Source organism: Dendropsophus ebraccatus, chromosome 5 (genome assembly GCF_027789765.1).
Source record: "Dendropsophus ebraccatus isolate aDenEbr1 chromosome 5, aDenEbr1.pat, whole genome shotgun sequence".
Classification (NCBI taxonomy): Eukaryota; Metazoa; Chordata; class Amphibia; order Anura; family Hylidae; genus Dendropsophus; species Dendropsophus ebraccatus.
The window spans coordinates 160089760-160114151 of record NC_091458.1 but is presented as its reverse complement, the minus strand read 5'-3'; the positions used below and the strand labels follow the sequence as shown (position 1 = coordinate 160114151).

At 42.7% G+C, this 24392-nt stretch overlaps 1 protein-coding gene across 3 annotated transcripts in view; it reads right to left on the bottom strand.

The window, feature by feature from the left end:
- The window catches only part of BCAS3 (BCAS3 microtubule associated cell migration factor), a 657814-nt gene that overhangs the window by 548817 nt on the left and 84605 nt on the right, over window positions 1-24392 (bottom strand). For all 3 annotated transcript variants that reach the window (XM_069971782.1, XM_069971780.1, XM_069971781.1), the window contains exon 10: window positions 22026-22102. In XM_069971782.1, the coding sequence (XP_069827883.1) occupies window positions 22026-22102 (77 nt within the window). The remainder of the gene's footprint in view (window positions 1-22025; window positions 22103-24392) is intronic.

Genomic DNA, 24392 nt, shown 5'->3' with positions numbered 1-24392 from the left:
TTCTATATGAAGGAGCAGGATAGTGCAGCATTATACACAGTTCTGACCATTCAAGTGAGTAGTCATTTTGGTCCTTTACAACAGTCGATTACTATTACTGAGAGATAGAGAAAAACACTCATGGGTTTCTTTTTAACAAAAACAGAACAAACACAATAAAGTACAAGATTACTTTGGATAAAGAGTGGGGCATGACAGAGTTACTTACCTGTCCTGCTCCACTAACATGCCATCAGCCATGTCAAAAGTTACTGATTGCAGTGGGTCTCACTCCTGTGACCATCTGAAATCAGAAGACACAGCCAGGGAGAGGGAGAGTGGTGGCCGTGCAAACCACACCCTGACCGCGTGCTAATTCAGAATGTAGCCTCAAAGATGATCAGGGCGTACAGCCAGGAAGAGGATGGGACGGCAACGGCGCTCTCTACCCGGCTATATCTCCTGATTGCAGTTGGTCTCAGCAGTGACACTAGCTGTGATCAATAACTTCTGACATATCTGATGACCTGTACCCACAATCCGCCCCCCCTCAACCACTTGTACCGTCGGATAGCTGCATTTAATCCATGATCTGTCCTGGGGTCCTCTCGGCAGGTGATGCAATTATTGTCCTAAAAACGCTTACTCAGTTTACCGTGTGAGATCAGGAATGTAATAATTTAATAGTTCAGGCGATTATGCACGTAGCGATACCAAATATGTTTATTTATTTATATTTATAAGATGGGGAAAGGGGGGTGATTCAAACTTTTATTAGGGGAGGGGGTGTTATTAAAAAAAAAACATTTTCATTTACTTTACACACATACTAGAAGCCCCGCTGGGGTTAGGGTTATTCCTCCCTGGGGTTAGGGTTATTCCCCCCTGGGGTTAGGGTTATTCCCCCTGGGGTTAGGGTTATTCCCCCCTGGGGTTAGGGTTATTCCCCCCTGGGGTTAGGGTTATTCCCCCTGGGGTTAGGGTTATTCCCCCCTGGGGTTAGGGTTATTCCCCCCTGGGGTTAGGGTTATTCCCCCTGGGGTTAGGGTTATTCCCCCCTGGGGTTAGGGTTATTCCCCCCTGGGGTTAGGGTTATTCCCCCTGGGGTTAGGGTTATTCCCCCCTGGGGTTAGGGTTATTCCCCCTTGGGGTTAGGGTTATTCCCCTGGGGTTAGGGCTATTCCCCCCTGGGGTTAGGGCTATTTCCCCTGGGGGACTTCTAGTATAAGCACACTGATCTCTCATAGAGATCTATGCAGGATAGATATATAGATATAGTATAGTTATACTGCATAGATCCATGAGATCTGTGCTCTATTGCTCTCGGCTGCTGCAGCCGATAGCAATAGAATACCGGGCCGAGATCAGCACCATTACGGGGCAGACCTTGGCCCGGGATACATGCAGGGAACGCCCTCCGGGGGGGCGGTTCTTGCACTAGACCACCAGTAAGGGCACAGTAAGTACTTAGATGCAGCTGTCAACTTTAATAGCCACGGTCCCGGGCTGTATGTAGCACCCAGGATCGCCGAGCGACCCCCCTCTGAACTCCCATAGCTGCACCAGGACGTTCACTAACGTCCTGCTGCAGCTATGGGTTAAATGTTGTCTTTTAGGACAATAACTGCATCACCTGCTGAACGGACCCCAGGACAGATTTTGGATTAAAAGCCGCTATCCGATGGTACAAGTGGTTTAGGGGGGGGGTCAGATTGTGGGTACAGAGTCGCTTTACTTATGAATGATCCCGCTTGAGTCACATGTTCCGTAGACAGAATACCGGCTGCCATAAATGAGGGTCTGTAATCTCGCTGCATAAGATTAAATAATTGAATTTTTCTGCTTGGAAATAAAACAATTATGATAATATAAATTTTAGTTGGTAGCATGTAGCATGTTGGTAAGGTAATAATCGGTACCAACACTGTAAAGTATACAATGTCTCTCCGTTCATACATCGAGTGTGTTCTCTTTCTATTAATTATGATATTTGACAGGGCCTCCGCACCGAAATATAAACCAGGATTCCTGTTTAATGTACAAGCAGCACCGGAGTCATATCGTGAAGCTCGGCTAAGTACGGTGCATTAGAACAGACTAAAAAAAATAACAATGTAAGAAGAAAGTAGCAAAGGTATAAATTTCATAGAGTTCCTCCTAAGGCAGTAAGCATGTTTATGTCTGGCGTATAACTCATTAGTAATGTTTAATTAGAAGACGTTGCTTCTGCGACCGTTGCTGAAGACATGGAAAATACTCCACATGGTAGAAAGGAATGGCAATCTGTTCTGGGACACAGTCGCTGACCACGGTTTTACTCTCGTCTAGGCAGAATCTAAGGTTTGAAGTCAGCAAAATAAGTGAGAAGAAGGAAAACAGGCCGCCTGACCCATGCTGGACTCTCAGATACATTCCCTACAAACAAGACTGGGTTACACTTTAACTAGTACATCCAGTGAACCTCCAAAAGAAATATCCACTGTAAGCACGAACCGCAGCTTTCCTCCTGTTTACCAAAAAATTCTGCAAACATCTATGGGAAATGAAAGCTTATAAAGCCTGCATGACAAAGGGCAAAGTATAGCGGGTCACACTGGTCGGAGCACCGTGTTATCACTATCTAACAAATATCTCGATTACATGCCGCTCTTCTGGACATTAAGGAGGCAGAATTGTTTTTTAACGTCACATTCTGAAAGGGTAACTATTTAACCCTTAGATCCAACTTAAAGGGGTTATCCAGTGCTACAAAGACACGGCCACTTTTGTCCTCCTCTTGTCTCCAGTTCAGGTGTGGTTTGCAATTAAAGAGGATTTACCACTAGGTACATCCTCTTGAATTTCACACACCGATAGATCGGCGCCATCACGGGGAAGCCGATGCCGCGGTCCATTTTTCAAATCAACGGAGCTGTGTCATAGAGGGGAGGGAATTCCCTCCCACTGGGGTTGGGCCGGCCGACCTCCAGCCCGATACCGCTGGATAGAAAGGCGCCGTACACGGGAACCGGGCCAGGATTCAAAAGACAGACCGCGGAACCGGCTTCCCCATGACGGCGCCGTTCTATCGGTGTATTAAATTCAAGAGGATGTACCTGGTGGTACATCCTCTTTAAGCTCCATTTACTTCAATGGAACTGGGTTTCAAACCTCACCCAATCTAAATGATGCAAAAGTGGCCATGTTTTTGTAGCAATGGATAACCTCTTTAACCATATGAGGGCAATTTCAGTGGGATAAGTTATAATTTAGATTTTTTTTTTTACATTTTTTCCACCAGTGGTACTAATAATTTATTAACCCCTTCAAGACTGAGCCGTTTGATGTCCAGGTCAAATTAATGCAATGTTCCTCCCCGCCTTCTAAGAGCCATAGCACTTTTATTTTCCCACCTACAGGGCTGGTTGGGGTTATTTTTGGTGCCATGATCTCTAGTTTTTAGTAATATCATATTGGTGTAAGAGAAGCCATTTTTTTTCTGATATATAATTTATTAAATCAGCAATCCTTGTTTTTTTTGTTTTTTTTTTCCCATTTACGGCGTTCACCGTGCGGGAAAAATAATGTTATATTTTAATAGATCGGACAATTCCGAACGCTACAAAATGTATACAAATATGTTTATTTGTTTTATTTTTTAAAATATTTTTACTTTTATAATGGGCAAGGGGATATTTAATACTTTTATTGGGAGGGGGTTTACAGGGGTTTTTTAATACTTTAATCAATCATTAGATTGCATGTACTGCTCTATGCTATGCCATAGCATAGCATAGATCACTGTTATCTGCCATCTATACATAGAGCCTGCCTGAGAACAGACGATTCATAAATCGCAGATCCGACAGGACAGAGGTAAGTGACCCCACCTGTACATGCAATCAGGACCCCCGCATCAAGATCACTCAGTGAAACTTGTTCTGTCACTGAGTAACGCCGCAATTGCTATAGATCGTGGCATTTAAGGGGTTAATGAGACGCAGCTGCCTGTCATGATCTCCAGCCCTGGACACACTGATGTGTATAGAGGTGTTATACGCTGTATATTGGGGTGTTATATGCTGTATATTGGGGTGTTATATGCTGTATATTGGGGTGTTATATGCTGTATACGGAGGTGTTATATGCTGTATACTGGGGTGTTATATGCTGTAGACTGAGGTGTTATATGCTGTATATTGGGGTGTTATATGCTGTATATTGGGGTGTTATATGCTGTATACTGAGGTGTTATATGCTGTATATTGGGGTGTTATACGCTGTATATTGGGGTGTTATACACTGTATACTGAGGTGTTATATGTTGTATACTGGGGTGTTATATGCTGTATATTGGGGTGTTATATGCTGTATATTGGGGTGTTATATGCTGTATACTGAGGTGTTATATGCTGTATATTGAGGTGTTATATGCTGTATATTGGGGTGTTATATGCTGTATACTGAGGTGTTATATGCTGTATATTGGGGTGTTATATGCTGTATACGGAGGTGTTATATGCTGTATATTGGGGTGTTATATGCTGTATATTGGGGTGTTCTATGCTGTATATTGGGGTGTTATATGCTGTATATTGGGGTGTTATATGCTGTATATTGGGGTGTTATATGCTGTAGACTGAGGTGTTATATGCTGTATACTGGGGTGTTATATGCTGTATACTGGGGTGTTATAAGCTGTATACTGGGGTGTTATATGCTGTAGACTGAGGTGTTATATGCTGTATACGGAGGTGTTATATGCTGTATATTGGGGTGTTATATGCTGTATACTGGGGTGTTATATGCTGTAGACTGAGGTGTTATATGCTGTATATTGGGGTGTTATATGCTGTATATTGGGGTGTTATATGCTGTATACTGAGGTGTTATATGCTGTATACTGAGGTGTTATATGCTGTATATTGGGGTGTTATATGCTGTATACTGAGGTGTTATATGCTGTATATTGGGGTGTTATATGCTGTATACGGAGGTGTTATATGCTGTATATTGGGGTGTTATATGCTGTATATTGGGGTGTTATATGCTGTATATTGGGGTGTTATATGCTGTATATTGGGGTGTTATATGCTGTATATTGGGGTGTTATATGCTGTATATTGGGGTGTTATATGCTGTAGACTGAGGTGTTATATGCTGTATATTGGGGTGTTATATGCTGTAGACTGAGGTGTTATATGCTGTATACTGGGGTGTTATATGCTGTATACTGGGGTGTTATAAGCTGTATACTGGGGTGTTATATGCTGTAGACTGAGGTGTTATATGCTGTATACGGAGGTGTTATATGCTGTATATTGGGGTGTTATATGCTGTATACTGGGGTGTTATATGCTGTAGACTGAGGTGTTATATGCTGTATATTGGGGTGTTATATGCTGTATATTGGGGTGTTATATGCTGTATATTGGGGTGTTATATGCTGTATACTGAGGTGTTATATGCTGTATATTGGGGTGTTATACGCTGTATATTGGGGTGTTATATGCTGTATACTGAGGTGTTATATGCTGTATACTGGGGTGTTATATGCTGTATATTGGGGTGTTATATGCTGTATACTGAGGTGTTATATGCTGTATATTGAGGTGTTATATGCTGTATATTGGGGTGTTATATGCTGTATACTGAGGTGTTATATGCTGTATATTGGGGTGTTATATGCTGTATACGGAGGTGTTATATGCTGTATATTGGGGTGTTATATGCTGTATATTGGGGTGTTCTATGCTGTATATTGGGGTTTTATATGTTGTATGCCGAGGTGTTATATGCTGTATATTGGGGTGTTATATGCTGTATACTGAGGTGTTATATGCTGTATATTGGGGTGTTATATGCTGTATACGGAGGTGTTATATGCTGTATATTGGGGTGTTATATGCTGTATACTGAGGTGTTATATGCTGTATATTGGGGTGTTATATGCTGTATATTGGGGTGTTATATGCTGTATACTGGGGTGTTATATGCTGTATATTGAGGTGTTATATGCTGTATATTGGGGTGTTATATGCTGTATATTGGGGTGTTATATGCTGTATATTGGGGTGTTATATGCTGTATACTGAGGTGTTATATGCTGTATACTGAGGTGTTATACGCTGTATATTGGGGTGTTATATGCTGTATATGGGGGTGTTATATGCTGTATACTGAGGTGTTATATGCTGTATACTGAGGTGTTATATGCTGTATACTAAGGTGTGATATGCTGTAGACTGAGGTGTTATATGCTGTATACTGAGGTGTTATATGCTGTATATTGGGGTGTTATATGCTGTATACTGAGGTGTTATATGCTGTAGACTGAGGTGTTATATGCTGTATACTGGGGTGTTATATGCTGTAGACTGAGGTGTTATATGCTGTATATTGGGGTGTTATATGCTGTATACTGGGGTGTTATATGCTGTATACTGGGGTGTTATATGCTGTATATGGGGGTGTTATATGCTGTATATTGGGGTGTTATATGTTGTATGCGTAGGTGTTATATGCTGTATACTGGGGTGTTATATGCTGTATATTGGGGTGTTATATGCTGTATACTGAGGTGTTATATGCTGTATATTGGGGTGTTATATGCTGTATATTGGGGTGTTATATGCTGTATACTGAGGTGTTATATGCTATATATTGGGGTGTTATATGCTGTATATTGGGGTGTTATATGCTGTATGCGGAGGTGTTATATGCTGTACATTGGGGTGTTATATGCTGTATATTGGGGTGTTATATGCTGTATACGGAGGTGTTATATGCTGTATATTGGGGTGTTATATGCTGTATATTGGGGTGTTATATGCTGTATACTGAGGTGTTATATGCTGTATATTGGGGTGTTATATGCTGTATACGGAGGTGTTATATGCTGTATATTGGGGTGTTATATGCTGTATACTGAGGTGTTATATGCTGTATATTGGGGTGTTATATGCTGTATATTGTGGTGTTATATGCTGTATACTGAGGTGTTATATGCTGTATATTGGGGTGTTATATGCTGTATACTGAGGTGTTATATGCTGTATATTGGGGTGTTATATGCTGTATACTGAGGTGTTATAGGCTGTATATTGGGGTGTTATATGCTGTATACGGAGGTGTTATATGCTGTATATTGAGGTGTTATATGCTGTATATTGGGGTGTTATATGCTGTATATTGGGGTGTTATATGCTGTATATTGGGGTGTTATATGCTGTATACGGAGGTGTTATATGCTGTATATTGAGGTGTTATATGCTGTATATTGGGGTGTTATATGCTGTATATTGAGGTGTTATATGCTGTATATTGGGGTGTTATATGCTGTATACAGAGGTGTTATACGCTGTATATTGGGGTGTTATATGCTGTATATTGGGGTGTTATATGCTGTATATTGGGGTGTTATATGCTGTATATTGGAGTGTTATAAGCTGTATACTGAGGTGTTATGTGCTGTATATTGAGGTGTTATATGCTGTATATTGGGGTGTTATATGCTGTATATTGGGGTGTTATATGCTGTATACGGAGGTGTTATAAGCTGTATACTGAGGTGTTATATGCTGTATACTGAGGTGTTATATGGTGTATACTGAGGTGTTATATGCTGTATATTGGGGTGTTATATGCTGTATATTGGGGTGTTATATGCTGTATATTGGGGTGTTATATGCTGTATATTGGGGTGTTATATGCTGTATACTGAGGTGTTATATGCTGTATATTGTGGTGTTATATGCTGTATACTGAGGTGTTATATGCTGTATATTGTGGTGTTATATGCTGTATACTGAGGTGTTATATGCTGTATATTGGGGTGTTATATGCTGTATATTGGGGTGTTATATGCTGTATATTGAGGTGTTATACGCTGTATATTGGGGTGTTATATGCCGTATATTGGGGTGTTATATGCTGTATATTGGGGTGTTATATGCTGTATACGGAGGTGTTATATGCTGTATATTGAGGTGTTATATGCTGTATATTGGGGTGTTATATGCTGTATATTGGGGTGTTATATGCTGTATATTGGAGTGTTATAAGCTGTATACTGAGGTGTAATATGCTGTATATTAAGGTGTTATATGCTGTATATTGGGGTGTTATGTGCTGTATATTGGGGTGTTATATGCTGTATATTGGGGTGTTATATGCTGTATATTGGGGTGTTATATGCTGTATACTGAGGTGTTATATGCTGTATACTGAGGTGTTATACGCTGTATATTGGGGTGTTATATGCTGTATACTGAGGTGTTATATGCTGTATACTGAGGTGTTATATGCTGTATATTGTGTGTTATACGCTGTATATTGGGGTGTTATATGCTGTATACTGAGGTGTTATATGCTGTAGACTGAGGTGTTATATGCTGTATACTGGGGTGTTATATGCTGTATACTGAGGTGTTATAGGCTGTATATTGGGGTGTTATATGCTGTATACTGAGGTGTTATATGCTGTATATTGGGGTGTTATATGCTGTATACTGAGGTGTTATATGCTGTATACTGAGGTGTTATATGCTGTATATTGTGTGTTATACGCTGTATATTGGGGTGTTATATGCTGTATACTGAGGTGTTATATGCTGTAGACTGAGGTGTTATATGCTGTATATTGGGGTGTTATATGCTGTATACTGAGGTGTTATATGCTGTATATTGGGGTCTTATATGCTGTATATTGGGGTGTTATATGTTGTATACTGAGGTGTTATATGCTGTATATTGTGTGTTATATGCTGTATATTGGGGTGTTATATGCTGTATACTGGGGTGTTATATGCTGTATATTGGGGTGTTATATGCTGTATATAGGGGTGTTATATGTTGTATGCGGAGGTGTTATATGCTGTATATTGGGGTGTTAAATGCTGTATATTGGGGTGTTATATGCTGTATACTGAGGTGTTATATGCTGTATATTGGGGTGTTATATGCTGTATACTGAGGTGTTATATGCTATATATTGGGGTGTTATATGCTGTATATTGGGGTGTTATATGCTGTATGCGGAGGTGTTATATGCTGTATATTGGGGTGTTATATGCTGTATATTGGGGTGTTATATGCTGTATACTAAGGTGTTATATGCTGTATATTGGGGTGTTATATGCTGTATACGGAGGTGTTATATGCTGTATATTGGGGTGTTATATGCTGTATACTGAGGTGTTATATGCTGTATATTGGGGTGTTATATGCTGTATATTGGGGTGTTATATGCTGTATATTGGGGTGTTATATGCTGTATACTGAGGTGTTATATGCTGTATATTGGGGTGTTATAGGCTGTATATTGGGGTGTTATATGCTGTATACGGAGGTGTTATATGCTGTATATTGGAGTGTTATAAGCTGTATACTGAGGTGTTATATGCTGTATATTGAGGTGTTATATGCTGTATATTGGGGTGTTATATGCTGTATATTGGGGTGTTATATGCTGTATATTGGGGTGTTATATGCTGTATATTGGAGTGTTATAAGCTGTATACTGAGGTGTTATATGCTGTATATTGAGGTGTTATATGCTGTATATTGGGGTGTTATGTGCTGTATATTGGGGTGTTATATGCTGTATATTGGGGTGTTATATGCTGTATACTGAGGTGTTATATGCTGTATATTGGGGTCTTATATGCTGTATATTGGGGTGTTATATGCTGTATACTGAGGTGTTATATGCTGTATATTGTGTGTTATATGCTGTATATTGGGGTGTTATATGCTGTATACTGGGGTGTTATATGCTGTATATTGGGGTGTTATATGCTGTATATTGGGGTGTTATATGTTGTATGCGGAGGTGTTATATGCTGTATATTGGGGTGTTATATGCTGTATATTGGGGTGTTATATGCTGTATACTGAGGTGTTATATGCTGTATATTGGGGTGTTATATGCTGTATACTGAGGTGTTATATGCTATATATTGGGGTGTTATATGCTGTATATTGGGGTGTTATATGCTGTATGCGGAGGTGTTATATGCTGTATATTGGGGTGTTATATGCTGTATATTGGGGTGTTATATGCTGTATACTAAGGTGTTATATGCTGTATATTGGGGTGTTATATGCTGTATACGGAGGTGTTATATGCTGTATATTGGGGTGTTATATGCTGTATACTGAGGTGTTATATGCTGTATATTGGGGTGTTATATGCTGTATATTGGGGTGTTATATGCTGTATACTGAGGTGTTATATGCTGTATATTGGGGTGTTATAGGCTGTATATTGGGGTGTTATATGCTGTATACGGAGGTGTTATATGCTGTATATTGGAGTGTTATAAGCTGTATACTGAGGTGTTATATGCTGTATATTGAGGTGTTATATGCTGTATATTGGGGTGTTATATGCTGTATATTGGGGTGTTATATGCTGTATATTGGGGTGTTATATGCTGTATATTGGAGTGTTATAAGCTGTATACTGAGGTGTTATATGCTGTATATTGGGGTGTTATATGCTGTATATTGGGGTGTTATATGCTGTATATTGGGGTGTTATATGCTGTATATTGGAGTGTTATAAGCTGTATACTGAGGTGTTATATGCTGTATACTGAGGTGTTATATGCTGTATATTGAGGTGTTATATGCTGTATATTGGGGTGTTATATGCTGTATACGGAGGTGTTATATGCTGTATATTGGGGTGTTATATGCTGTATATTGGGGTGTTATATGCTGTATACTGAGGTGTTATATGCTGTATATTGAGGTGTTATATGCTGTATATTGGGGTGTTATATGCTGTATATTGGAGTGTTATAAGCTGTATACTGAGGTGTTATATGCTGTATACTGAGGTGTTATATGCTGTATATTGAGGTGTTATATGCTGTATATTGGGGTGTTATATGCTGTATATTGGGGTGTTATATGCTGTATATTGGGGTGTTATATGCTGTATACTGAGGTGTTATATGCTGTATATTGGGGTGTTATATGCTGTATATTGGGGTGTTATATGCTGTATACTGAGGTGTTATATGCTGTATATTGGGGTGTTATATGCTGTATACTGAGGTGTTATACGCTGTATATTGGGGTGTTATATGCTGTATATTGGGGTGTTATATGCTGTATACGGAGGTGTTATAAGCTGTATACTGAGGTGTTATATGCTGTATACTGAGGTGTTATATGCTGTATACTGAGGTGTTATATGCTGTATATTGGGGTGTTATATGCTGTATACGGAGGTGTTATATGCTGTATATTGAGGTGTTATATGCTGTATATTGGGGTTTTATATGCTGTATATTGGGGTGTTATATGCTGTATATTGGGGTGTTATATGCTGTATATTGGGGTGTTATATGCTGTATATTGGGGTGTTATATGCTGTATATTGGGGTTTTATATGCTGTATATTGGGGTGTTATATGCTGTATATTGAGGTGTTATATGCTGTATACTGAGGTGTTATATGCTGTATATTGGGGTGTTATATGCTGTATACGGAGGTGTTATATGCTGTATACTGAGGTGTTATATGCTGTATATTGGGGTGTTATATGCTGTATACGGAGGTGTTATATGCTGTATATTGAGGTGTTATATGCTGTATATTGGGGTGTTATATGCTGTATATTGGGGTGTTATATGCTGTATATTGGGGTGTTATATGCTGTATACGGAGGTGTTATATGCTGTATACTGAGGTGTTATATGCTGTATATTGAGGTGTTATATGCTGTATATTGGGGTGTTATATGCTGTATATTGGGGTGTTATATGCTGTATATTGGGGTTTTATATGCTGTATACTGAGGTGTTATATGCTGTATATTGAGGTGTTATATGCTGTATATTGGGGTGTTATATGCTGTATATTGGGGTGTTATATGCTGTATACGGAGGTGTTATATGCTGTATATTGAGGTGTTATATGCTGTATATTGGGGTGTTATATGCTGTATATTGGGGTGTTATATGCTGTATATTGGGGTGTTATATGCTGTATACGGAGGTGTTATATGCTGTATATTGAGGTGTTATAAGCTGTATATTGGTCATGTTATATGCTGTATATTGGGGTGTTATATGCTGTATATTGGGGTGTTATATGCTGTATACTGAGGTGTTATATGCTGTATATTGGGGTGTTATATGCTGTATACTGAGGTGTTATATGCTGTATACTGAGGTGTTATATGCTGTATATTGGGGTGTTATATGCTGTATACGGAGGTGTTATATGCTGTATATTGAGGTGTTATAAGCTGTATATTGGTCATGTTATATGCTGTATATTGGGGTGTTATATGCTGTATATTGGGGTGTTATATGCTGTATACTGAGGTGTTATATGCTGTATATTGGGGTGTTATATGCTGTATACGGAGGTGTTATATGCTGTATATTGGGGTGTTATATGCTGTATATTGGGGTGTTCTATGCTGTATATTGGGGTGTTATATGCTGTATATTGGGGTGTTATATGCTGTATATTGGGGTGTTATATGTTTTATATTGAGGTGTTTCCCACCTGCTGATCTAACCCTATATGTGCCCTTATTTTGAACATTATTTGTTTTTCCTTATTCCTACTATATCCCCCCTCTATCCGGAATATCTTCTATCACCTCATCGTCACATCATCAATCTTGGTCATGTTTTACAGATACTGGCCCAGATTTACAAACGCTGTCTTATTCTTAGTGCAAACCTAGACTAGACAGTCTAAAAATTTCCTAACTTTAGCACAATGGCTCAGGCTGTTTGACCAATCTGGCAAAGATTCAGGGCCCTATAAGGGTTCAATTACACAGAAAGATTATCTGCCAAAGATTTGAAGCCAAAGCCAGGAACAGACTATAAACAAGGAACAGGTCATAAAGGAAAGCCTGAGATTTCTCCTCTTTTCACATCCATTTGGTGGACCCCAAAGAGGTGAGGATAAAGGGCCCCCTCTAACTTATCTGGCACTTCGGCCGAGTAGTTTCCCTCCTTTATGGTCATAAATCACTGTAGGAATACTGGTGCTAGAACGGATCCCATAGCCGTCACTGGGACTGCACAAGCATCAGGCATATCGGAGGGGATGCTGGACAGGTGCAGGGGCTGAATAATAGAACAGCTCCTGTGATGTTTTACTATTCAGTTCTAAAACTTTTGGGAAACGACATAGTAAAAAAAAAAAAAAAAAAAGCCTGATGGCAACTGTTGCATTTTTTCGGATCCCCATGTAACTCATTTATGCAAATTAGAGATGAGCGCAACACGAGCGTGCTTGAGTCCGATTGTTCAGCATCTGAATACCAGCGGATAAAGAAGCTGGATGCAGCTGTACGGAGTCCCGGAAAACATGAGACTGATCAGGAGAACAAGTCAGGAGAAGTGTGCACTTAGCATGTTACTCCCTCTAGCTATGACACTCCCAATGCAAGTCTATGGGGCCGGGGACAGGAGCGCGCAGCAGTGCGGCCGTCTCCCCGCTCTTACTATCAATCAGTCACGGTCTGACAATCCCACCCTGACCAATAAACAAGTAAAAAGTTTTTATTATTGACATACACTTTAAAGTGTCACTGTCATTTATTTTTTACTTTGTAATTGGGTTTATTAGCTGAAAATGCATTTTTATCATGAGAAAGCAATTTGAAGCTCTCCCCCCTGTATTTATTGTTCTCTATGGAGAGGGGAGGGGTAGAGGGAGATGAGGCACCAAACCAGGACAACAAAGAGTTAATTTACAGCTACATCACCGGGCTATCTCCTCTGACGTCAGCACTGACCACTCTGACCCCTGAATACCGTCTTTCATACAGCTTCCACTGTAATCCTTTGTTCTCTGCTGGCGACTAATCTCCCTCCTCCCCCCTCCCCTCTCCATAGGTTACACAGGGCTCAACTGATGTAAAAGTGATACTGATACTGAAACTGATAATGAGAAGTGATTGAGAGAGAGGAGGGGGGGAGGACCTGGGGAAAGTCTTTTTGAATGCAGATAATGGCAGATTTGCCTAATAATCCCAATTACAGTTTTGTTAAAATCGCCTGGACTATTGATTTCTGGAAAAAAAAACAAAAGAAAAACACAACAACAGTGACACTTTAAGGTGCCAAATCCAAAGATGACATTAGTGTTGTCAAAAGAGCTCTAGTTTTTGAGACGCTGACCCCCCCCCCCCCCCCCCTCACATAATGCTTTTACCCCAACACACAGACTGCGGCTGCTGACATATGAACCACTCTACGGTAATAAAAAAAAAGTAAAGGCAGCAATCATTTTGTTTTTTTATTTGTGGAACATTGGTACAAACCATGCTGCAAACTTTGGATACTAATACAAGCGTAGACGGTTGATTACACAGATTGCCCAACCAATATACGTTTTATGTTTTTCAATGAAAAATCCATTATCTCAACAACAGCCAATACAGCCAGAAGAGCTCAAATAGAAGTCGCAGTTGTTGACCCAGATAATTACTGTAACATCTATGGCCAAAGTAGCAAGCAGTGAAGTTTTAGGCATATTATACAGAATATGATCTGACAAGGACTTAATAGCTAATACTTTTTAGTTTTTATTTTAAATTTATATGATAGTGAATTTTTTTTCCCCTTAAACAGCAGTGAAGACACGGACTACTGGTTCTTCCACTACACTTATAAAAACACGTCTATACTGGATATAGTAAAAGCTATGGGTGGCATCTTGTGGCCATTTGAAAAACTTCATCCAATAAAGAAAAAATACAGCGTCTTGTAAACCCAAAGTGAAACCCATTTATTTAGAAAAAAAAAAGCACACAAAAAACACAAAAAACCTGAGGAATAGGCGAGAAATTCCCTTATTTAATGGAAGGTGACATTTAAAGATCTTGTGAAAACACCGGATATAGATTTTTCCTAAGATGTTGCTCATTGCACAAATGGGCAGATAATTTCTATAGGCACAAGGTAATGGGATCTATTCCTAGCTTCTTCCCAACATGGCCCCCTCTCCTTCCTGGCTTTTTACCAACATGCCCCCCCCTTCATTCCTGGTCCCCAACATGGCCCCCTTTTGTTCTGGTCCCCAACATGGCTCCCTCTCATTCCTGGTCCCCAACATGGCCCCCTCTCATTCCTGGTGCCCAACATGGCTCCTCTCATTCCTGTTCCCCAACATGGCTCCCTCTCATTCCTGATCCCCAACATGGCTCCCTCTCATTCCTGATCCCCAACATGGCTCCCTCTCATTCCTGTTCCCCAACATGGCTCCCTCTCATTCCAGGCTTCTTCCAAACATGGTCCCCAACATGGCCCCCTCTTGTTCCTGGACCCCAACATGGCTCCCTTCCATTCCTGGTCCCCAATATGGCTCCCTCTCGTTCCTGGTCCCCAACACGGCTCCCTCTCATTCCTGGCTTCTTCTCAACATGGCCCCCTCATTCCTGGTGCCCAACATGGTCCCTCTCATTCCTGATCCCCAACATGGCCCCCTCTCATTCCTGGCTTGTTCCAAACATGGTCCCCAACATGGCCCCTCTCCCTCCCTCAGTTTGTCAGTTCTTATGAAATTTGTTTTGTGAAGCCCCTGGAAAGATTTCCTAATACACAGCATTCTATTGGGCAAGAACACCCAGGCCCAGAAATTACAGGACAACAAATGCCCCATAGATCACATCCACAATATGTCTGGAGTCACGTACATACGGAAACATAAGAACAGCTTGGGGTCTGTTAGTTCCCCTTTAAAGGTGTCCTCCAGTGTTTTGTTAGGAAGCCTTGCTTATAACCTGTTCACACCAGCATCACGGCTTTCATTCAAAACACAGCCATGCCTACTATGCTGGATCCATTTTCAAAAGATCGCTGGAGAATCTCCACTGGCTGCAATGGTTTAAATTTGTTCCCTTTGGGGTTATTTTTGATGGCAAGAATAGCGCTGCAGACTTCCCTATTCTGTCTAGGCAACAGAAACCCAACCTTAGTTTATCATGATTTCGGGGGCATTCACGTGTTCCGTGCGCGGTGCATAAATACAAAGGGCGATGTGCTACAAAATGGAATTCAGAGACACGCTGTGTCCGTGCAGTGGCACAAAGATTTTAACAGTTTTTGAGCTCCCGGCATCTTTATGAATGATGATACCAGGAACTCTGAATTCAGTTCCACAGCACATCCAGCAGGGGAAGGAGGGGGCAAAAAATCATTATGGGGAGGGGGTGGGGGGGAAATCCCAGTGCCACCACTGCACCACGTCCCGCTCCTGGACCCCAGCCAGCTGTCTATTGAGCTCCCCTCCGGCTACATCACGACCTGGCTGACGGATGCCCCACTCCGGGACGGGATACCACTGCAGTCACTGATTGGCTGAGCGGGCTCAATCTCACCCGTCTGTGATGTCTAACCTGGGTCGTGACACATTCGGAAACCGGGAGAAGATGACAGCTGGGGGCGGGGGAGGTGTTATGGGATCTTGTTGATGCCGTGCAGCGCAGACTCGGGAAGCGGTAAGCGTATTGTCTTTTTTATTCCCCCCCCCCCCCATCCCCCCGCCCGCCTGTAATGATTTTCTGCTCCCCTGCCGGACTTCTCCTTTAATAAAAAAGATGCAGAGAACAGTCGCAGATCAGGAGTTAATATGTTGATAATCACGTTACAACCAAATGGAAGCTTAAACAACAAAACAAGGTAACTAATAAAGGTGCAAAGAGTAACCACGTAAGACAGTGCACTTTCTTGGTAGAATAAAGACATCTCGACTTTCTGAATTATTGGATTGACCTTCATTTCCAGCTGGGATAACATTTTACATACTTCAGTGCACAAGTTCAATAAATAAACTTATGAACTTGGGAGATAATGCACAAGTGATGCACTCACTGGTATATAGTAACCATGGTATATTAATGTGCATTCAGCACTGGCAGGCGTCTTGCAGAGAAGCATCTCCATGTGCAAAATCCTTCTCAGAGATTACATTTTAATGGACTACTAACAGGTTCTAATGACAGAATGTTAATCATTACAGAGTTCTAACAATTGCACAGACTCATTACTCTAAGTATAAATCACTTTAACGTGCACCTGTTGTCCAACTATACAGGAAAATATACTCAATTACCATATTCTAATATATATAATTCTACCCTGGGCACCATGCCAAAGGGAGGGCATCTAATAATTGTCACTAAAAAGAAATGCTACATAAACTGTGGATCCCATGGACATAAATGGTGCTGTTTGAGAGTCCTGAGTGGACTTTGCTATCACCATAGGCTGAAAGGGTTTTAGTGCATTTAGATTTTCTCTGACTAATGTTGAACACGAGTGAGAGTTGCATCCAACTTCTCCAGCCACCAGGATTCCAATGCTGAACAATCAGACTTGAGTATGCTCCAGCTGTGCTCATCTCTTACCTGACCCTCTCTCGGCTATGAACGACAACACTAGCAGCCTCCTGACAGACGCTAAAACTGTCAATCATAGCTGAGAGGCGGGTCCAGAGAAATGCAATACAGAGGGCTCCATGCACCAAACCAGAAAAGCCCGCCCTCTGGACACTGGTGGTGGCTAGGACCTTGTGTAATGTTTTTTCAGTCTTGCACGTTACATGACTGAAGCAGTCGGAATCCTTGGAGTCGTTTTACGCAGCCTGATTATTGACACGAGCCTGCATCGATCAATGCTCATTTGCAGAGTCTTTAGGCTGTGTTGACACATGGCGTTTATTTTGTGTTATTGATGCTTTCTGCTGCGACTTTGGCGTTAGTTTGTTGTAAATTGTGCAATAAAATGGCGTCACTTTGCCGCAATTTTGACAGAATTGCAGCCAAAAATGGCACTATTTTATTGCGACTGCAAATTTTAGCAAAACTTGCATCAGAATCGCTGCAAAAGCGCATAATTAAAACCATGCGGACTAAACGCCACATGTGAGCACAGCCTTACATCGCTCAAAAAACTGAATGTTTGTGCTGCCTATTAACTTCATGACAGTCACTCGCTGTCTAATCCGGAAGATGTGCAGGAGACCACCACAAAAGATGCGATCAGCCTGCGAGCAAGAGGGTTCTTGTCTGTTGGCTGATCGCTGATCCTTTCAAATGGCCTGAATATTAGCAGTAAGGGCTTATTCACATGTCCCATAAATTACAGGCCCTAAGGAGGGAGAAGCCCTCTAATGTAATAACCTGCAAATATTGCGGATCCATCATCCATGCCACAAAGGGGGGAAAAAATAGAACATTTTGCAGTGTGGATGGTAATTGCGGCGCACACACACCAATAGAAGTCTATTAGCTCTATACACATGTACAATTCTAGCTGTGACATTATTTTGACCATTGCTCCTTTTCTTTTTTTTTTTTTTACAAGTAATTTCCACTTTTACAGATCCACAAAAAACGGATGATACCACAGATGCACTACAGGCAAATTTTTGCTCCTGGTGGGCGGAAAATATACTGATATGTGATTGAGGCCTAAGGCTGGGTTCACACTGCATTTTTGCAGTCCGTTTAATGTAATGGGAAAACGGATGGAAAAACTGATGGAAAAACGGGTGCATTTGTGTGCATCAGTTTGGATCTGTTTTTCATTTACATGATACAACAGAAAAACGGACCCATTTGTTCTGTATTTTTAGCTTATAATGTGGTTGACCATGTTTTTGTCTACGTTAAAAGTGACCATTTAAAAACGGATTCGTTAAACGGACTGCAAAAACGCGGAGCAAACCCGGCCTGACTCGTATTACTTATAACTTACTAATTCTATAACTCTTTAGGGACACAATTCTCCTAGTACTGCGAGGTAAGAGGCGCAGAGCGCTCCGTGTGGGTCTGGTAACCTCCATACCGCCCATGTATCCCATTATACCGCTCCATAACATATAATGGTGCTGCACAAATCACTAATACACATGAAGAGAATGCATGTTATTTGCTGAATCTCATTTCCCCCGATCCTGAAATGTAACTGGCACAAAGGTCATTAGTGGAAGGAGACAATGGTGAATGCGATGAGCAGCGTGTTCTGCAGACAGGAAGGAGCGCGCTGCACGCCACACATATAAATAGAACATCATTCTCAGAGACATAGGATTCTATTTGTTTAGTAAATATTCCCGTGGGATGGAAGCTTGCTTTACCCCTCTTTCCTGCTAAGTACAAGTGTTTATCTCATGCCTGATTAGGAATTAAGAAAGCCTCAGGGTGATGCCTTCCAAAAAACATCAGGAGTGTTCCTGGGACCGAAAGGAACTTTCTAGCAACTTTCAGATGTATATATAAAAGCACACAGGTTTTATGTAGTTATTGCATGTCACTACTGTGTATACTGTGCATCAATGGATAAGAAGTCACTTTAATGGCAGTCTTTTATATCCTTCATAGAGGTTGCCTTCTTCCCTTCTGTTTCTCCAACACTGGTTTATTAGGATATACTGAGGTGGTTTAAAGGGGCACTCCAGCTCTCTTTGATAGAGGGGAATCACTGCTTGGAGCCCTGCATTCAGCTAATGTGGAAAAGGGATTGTATAAAACTATAATAAAGATGACCATATACATTAGCTTAAAGTGGTGGTGTGGGGAACAGTATACGGCCCGTGCCTTCTGCTCCCCGTCATTAAATTCCTGTGGTTGCAAAATACTGAGCAAAAGTACTGTGTGGGAACATAGCCCTAAGGTGCGTTGATATGTACAGGATCTGCAGCAGATTTGATGCTGCGTTCAGTTACATTGATATCTGCAGCATCAAATCTGCTGCGAATCCTGTATGTGTGAACGCACCCTTGTTTTGTCTTAAAGTGTCACTGTCGTGAAATTTTTTTTTGCAGAAATCAATAGTCCAGGCGATTTTAAGAAACTTTGTAATTTGGTTTATTATCCGAAAAATGCATTTTTATCATGAAAAAGCAGTTTGAAGCTCTCCCCCCTGTCTTCATTGTTCTCCTATGGAGAGAGCTAAAGAAAAGACCAAAACAGGACAACAAAGAGTTAATCTACAAATCCCTCACCCGTTATCTGTTCTGACCATCACCAGTGTCCTGTCTGAGCTCAGATTACAGCTGTCACCCAGCTCCTTGCCTGTAATCCTCTGTTATCTGCTTTCTGCTGCCGGCTAACTCCCTCCTTCCTCCTCCCCCCTCCCCTCTCCATAGAGCAGACAGGGTACGTCTCCTGCAACAAGTCACAATTTTCAGATTTTTCAGAGTGGATGAAAAAGAGGAAGGAGGGGGGGACCTGGGAAAAGGCTTTTTACATGCAGATAATGGCAGATTTGGCTAATAAACCCAATTACAAAGTTTCTTAAAATCGCCTGGACTATTGATTTCTGCAAAAAAAAAAAAAATACGACAGTGACTCTTTAAGAAAAAAAAGTTTGTATTTGCCAGTACAGAAACCCATAGAGAGGTCGGGCACCACACAGCACAGTCTACCAAAACTACGCCTTACTTATTTTGTCTCCAGCTCCTCAAGTTGGAAAATGTAACTACCAAGGCAGCATGTGTCAGATAAAAGCGTATTCTGACTCTAAAAGGGTGTCGGGACATGGCAGTAATGCATACTTACCTGTACCGTTCCCCCTCCGCAGTCAGATCTCGGGCTGCCCGTTCTGCAACGCTTCCAGTGTTTTCAGAACATCAGATGACCTTGGGCTCCCATAGAAAAAAGCGACTCGGTACAAAGTCTGTTCTGTGCAACTATTTCCAGCTGGAGCGCAACATCATTGTATGTTATAAAAACACAAGAAGCGTTGCAGAATGGGCGGCAACAGCGGGGGAACGGGACAAGTAAGTATGCATTACCAACATGTCCTCCGCAGCCCCGGCAGCCTGGCCGAGCATTCATTGTTCCCCGACTACCTCGATGGCAACAACGGCCGTAGTTTTTGTGCAGCGGAACACAGCCTATTAAGCAATGGGATCCCGGCCGGAGCGTACACACATCGTATACGCTCCGGCCGGGATCTGTGCGGCCCCGCAAATAACTCACAGGTTAGTTTTATGCGTCCGGAATTCAGTGAATTCAGTGTATTCAGTGAATCACAGTAAAATAACAGGGAAAATATTTGAAAAACACATCAAAAAAGGAAAAAGAAAAAAAAACGCCATGTGTGACCACAGCCTAAGGGAGGCATGGCAGTGGTATAATTATTAAAGGGGCATCTGGTTAGTTATAAATGATGGTCTGTTCTTAGGACTGCACATCAATATCAGATTGGTAGGGTCGGACTCTCGGCTGCCGCAGTGCTGTCTGTTTTTTTTTATTTCCACTGCTTATTATGACACAATGCCATCCCATTTATAACAGCTGTGCATGGCACTACAGCTCTGTCCCATTCCAGCATATCGGCCGGCGGCTGAGAGTCAGACATCCCAGCAATCTGATGGCCGATCCACAACAACATTATACTCTCTATACTATTGGTTCAGTGGATCTAAGGACTAGAACCTGCTTGGCTTTTCCCCGTATAAGGAACATGAATGTGATATACAACTGGTTTAAAAGTGATAAATACAACTAACAAATCACAAGCTACAGAACGCTAACCCTAATTCTATCGCCTATGGAAATCTCATAGCACCTCCAATCTAAAATGCATGAAAACTGGATTATGGTGACACAATCTTCTCATATAGTTTGGACGCCATATCCCATTATTTACTTTTCCATCACAATTTCTGTTACAGTAACATGAAATGTTAAAGATTGAGCCACTTAGGGGAGACAGGTAATATACCGGCCCTCCTTCCTATGTAACTTTGGCTCCCGGGATCTGCCCCATGTAACCGTGCATACATCGGGTAGTGTACGGCGTCCGCTCGTCGGCTATTTTAGCCTTATTTGGATATTCCTGGGAACACGTAAAATGAGGAAATCAAGTTCAATTCCTGTAATCAATGTAAAGACGAAGCGTAGGTGAACACTGCCCTCTTATGGGAGAATCCGGTATAACATCTCATTCTGGTCACTATATTACATTTTATTTAAACAACATATAGAAACATATTTACTGTGATAATATTGGAAAGGATATGCTGGCATAATAAAACAGCAAGTCGGGTAAAGAAAACCCTGTGTACTTACTTGTCACAAAAAACTTTTTGGTGAAGGTGCAGCTATCGAAGGCGGCTATTTTTTCTTGCAGCACGACCACCAGCACCCTGTAACACAAAGTCACATATATAAACATCAAAACAACAAAAGATTTTTTATCTGAAAGCAAAGATGGCAGGGACATGGTTAGTAGGGACATGGTTAGCAGGGACATGGTTAGTAGGGACATGGTTAGTAGGGACATGGTTAGCAGGGACATGGTTAGTAGGGACATGGTTAGCAGGGACATGGTTAGCAGGGACATGGTTAGTAGGGACATGGTTAGCAGGGACATGGTTAGCAGGGACATGGTTAGTAGGGACATGGTTAGCAGGGACATGGTTAGCAGGGACATGGTTAGTAGGGACATGGTTAGCAGGGACATGGTTAGTAGGGACATGGTTAGCAGGGACATGGTTAGTAGGGACATGGTTAGCAGGGACATGGTTAGCAGGGACATGGTTAGTAGGGACATGGTTAGCAGGGACATGGTTAGCAGGGACATGGTTAGTAGGGACATGGTTAGCAGGGACATGGTTATGATAGTAGCAGCCGGAATGAGCACTGTCTGTCCAGCCAGCTGCAATTCATGGACCAAACTGCTAACACTGTTAGATGTTGTTAGATCAGAGAGACACCTGGTACCTTACATTTATCCCGAATATAGAGAAGTACTGTTATTGTCTTATACAAAAAGAGTCAAAGAGACACATCCTCTCCCCCCCCCCAGGTATGGGAGGGGGAGTAAAAAAAAATTACAGCAGGGTCAGGGATGGCGGGCAGGGAAAGGAGATGTTACAGCGGGGTCAAGGATGGCGGGGAGGGTAAGGAGATATTGCAGCAGGGTCAGGGATGGGAGGAGGGTAAGGCGGTGTTACAGCAGGGTCAGGGATGGGAGGGGGAGTAAGGAAGTGTTACAGCAGGGTCAGGGATGGGAGGGGGAGAGAGGAGGTATTGCAGCAGGGTCAGGGATGGGAGGGGGAGGGAGGAGGTGTTACAGGAGGGTCAGGGATGGCGGGGAGGGTAAGGAGATGTTACAGCAGGGTCAGGGATGGGAGGGGGAGGGAGGAGGTGTTACAGCAGGGTCAGGGATGGGAGGGGGAGGGAGGAGGTGTTACAGCAGGGTCAGGGATGGGAGAGGGAGAGAGGAGGTATTGCAGCAGGGTCAGGGATAGGAGGGGGAGGGAGGAGGTGTTACAGTAGGATCAGGGATGGGAGGGAGGAGGTTTTACAGCAGGGTCAGGGATGGGAGGGGGAGGGAGGAGGTGTTACAGCAGGGTCAGGGATGGGGAGTAAGGAGGTGTTACAGCAGGGTCAGGGATGGGAGGGGGAAGGAGGAGGTGTTACAGCAGGGTCAGGGATGGGAGGGGGAGGGAGGAGGTGTTATAGCAGGGTCAGGGATGGGAGAGGGAGAGAGGAGGTATTGCAGCAGGGTCAGGGATGGGAGGGGGAGGGAGGAGGTGTTACAGGAGGGTCAGGGATGGGAGGGGGAAGGAGGAGGTTTTACAGCAGGGTCAGGGATGGGAGGGGGAGGGAGGAGGTGTTACAGCAGGGTCAGGGATGGGAGGGGGAGTAAGGAGGTGTTACAGCAGGGTCAGGGATGGGAGGGGGAGAGAGGAGGTATTGCAGCAGGGTCAGGGATAGGAGGGGAGGGAGGAGGTGTTACAGCAGGGTCAGGGATGGGAGGGGGAGTAAGGAGGTGTTACAGCAGGGTCAGGGATGGGAGGGGGAGGGAGGTGTTACAGCAGGGTCAGGGATGGGAGGGGGAGAGAGGAGGTGTTACAGCAGGGTCAGGGATGGCGGGGAGGGTAAGGAGGTTACAGCAGGGTCAGGGATGGCGGGGAGGGTAAGGAGGTGTTACAGCAGGGTCAGGGATGGCAGGAGGGTAAGGAGGTGTTACAGCAGGGTCAGGGATGGCGGGAGGGTAAGGAGGTGTTACAGCAGGGTCAGGGATGGCGGGAGGGTAAGGAGGTGTTACAGCAGGGTCAGGGATGGCGGGGAGGGTAAGGAGGTGTTACAGCAGGGTCAGGGATGGCGGGGAGGGTAAGGAGGTGTTACAGCAGGGTCAGGGATGGCGGGGAGGGTAAGGAGGTGTTACAGCAGGGTCAGGGATGGCGGGAGGGTAAGGAGGTGTTACAGCAGGGTCAGGGATGGCGGGAGGGTAAGGAGGTGTTACAGCAGGGTCAGGGATGGCGGGGAGGGTAAGGAGGTGTTACAGCAGGGTCAGGGATGGCGGGAGGGTAAGGAGGTGTTACAGCAGGGTCAGGGATGGCGGGGAGGGTAAGGAGGTGTTACAGCAGGGTCAGGGATGGCGGGGAGGGTAAGGAGGTGTTACAGCAGGGTCAGGGATGGCGGGAG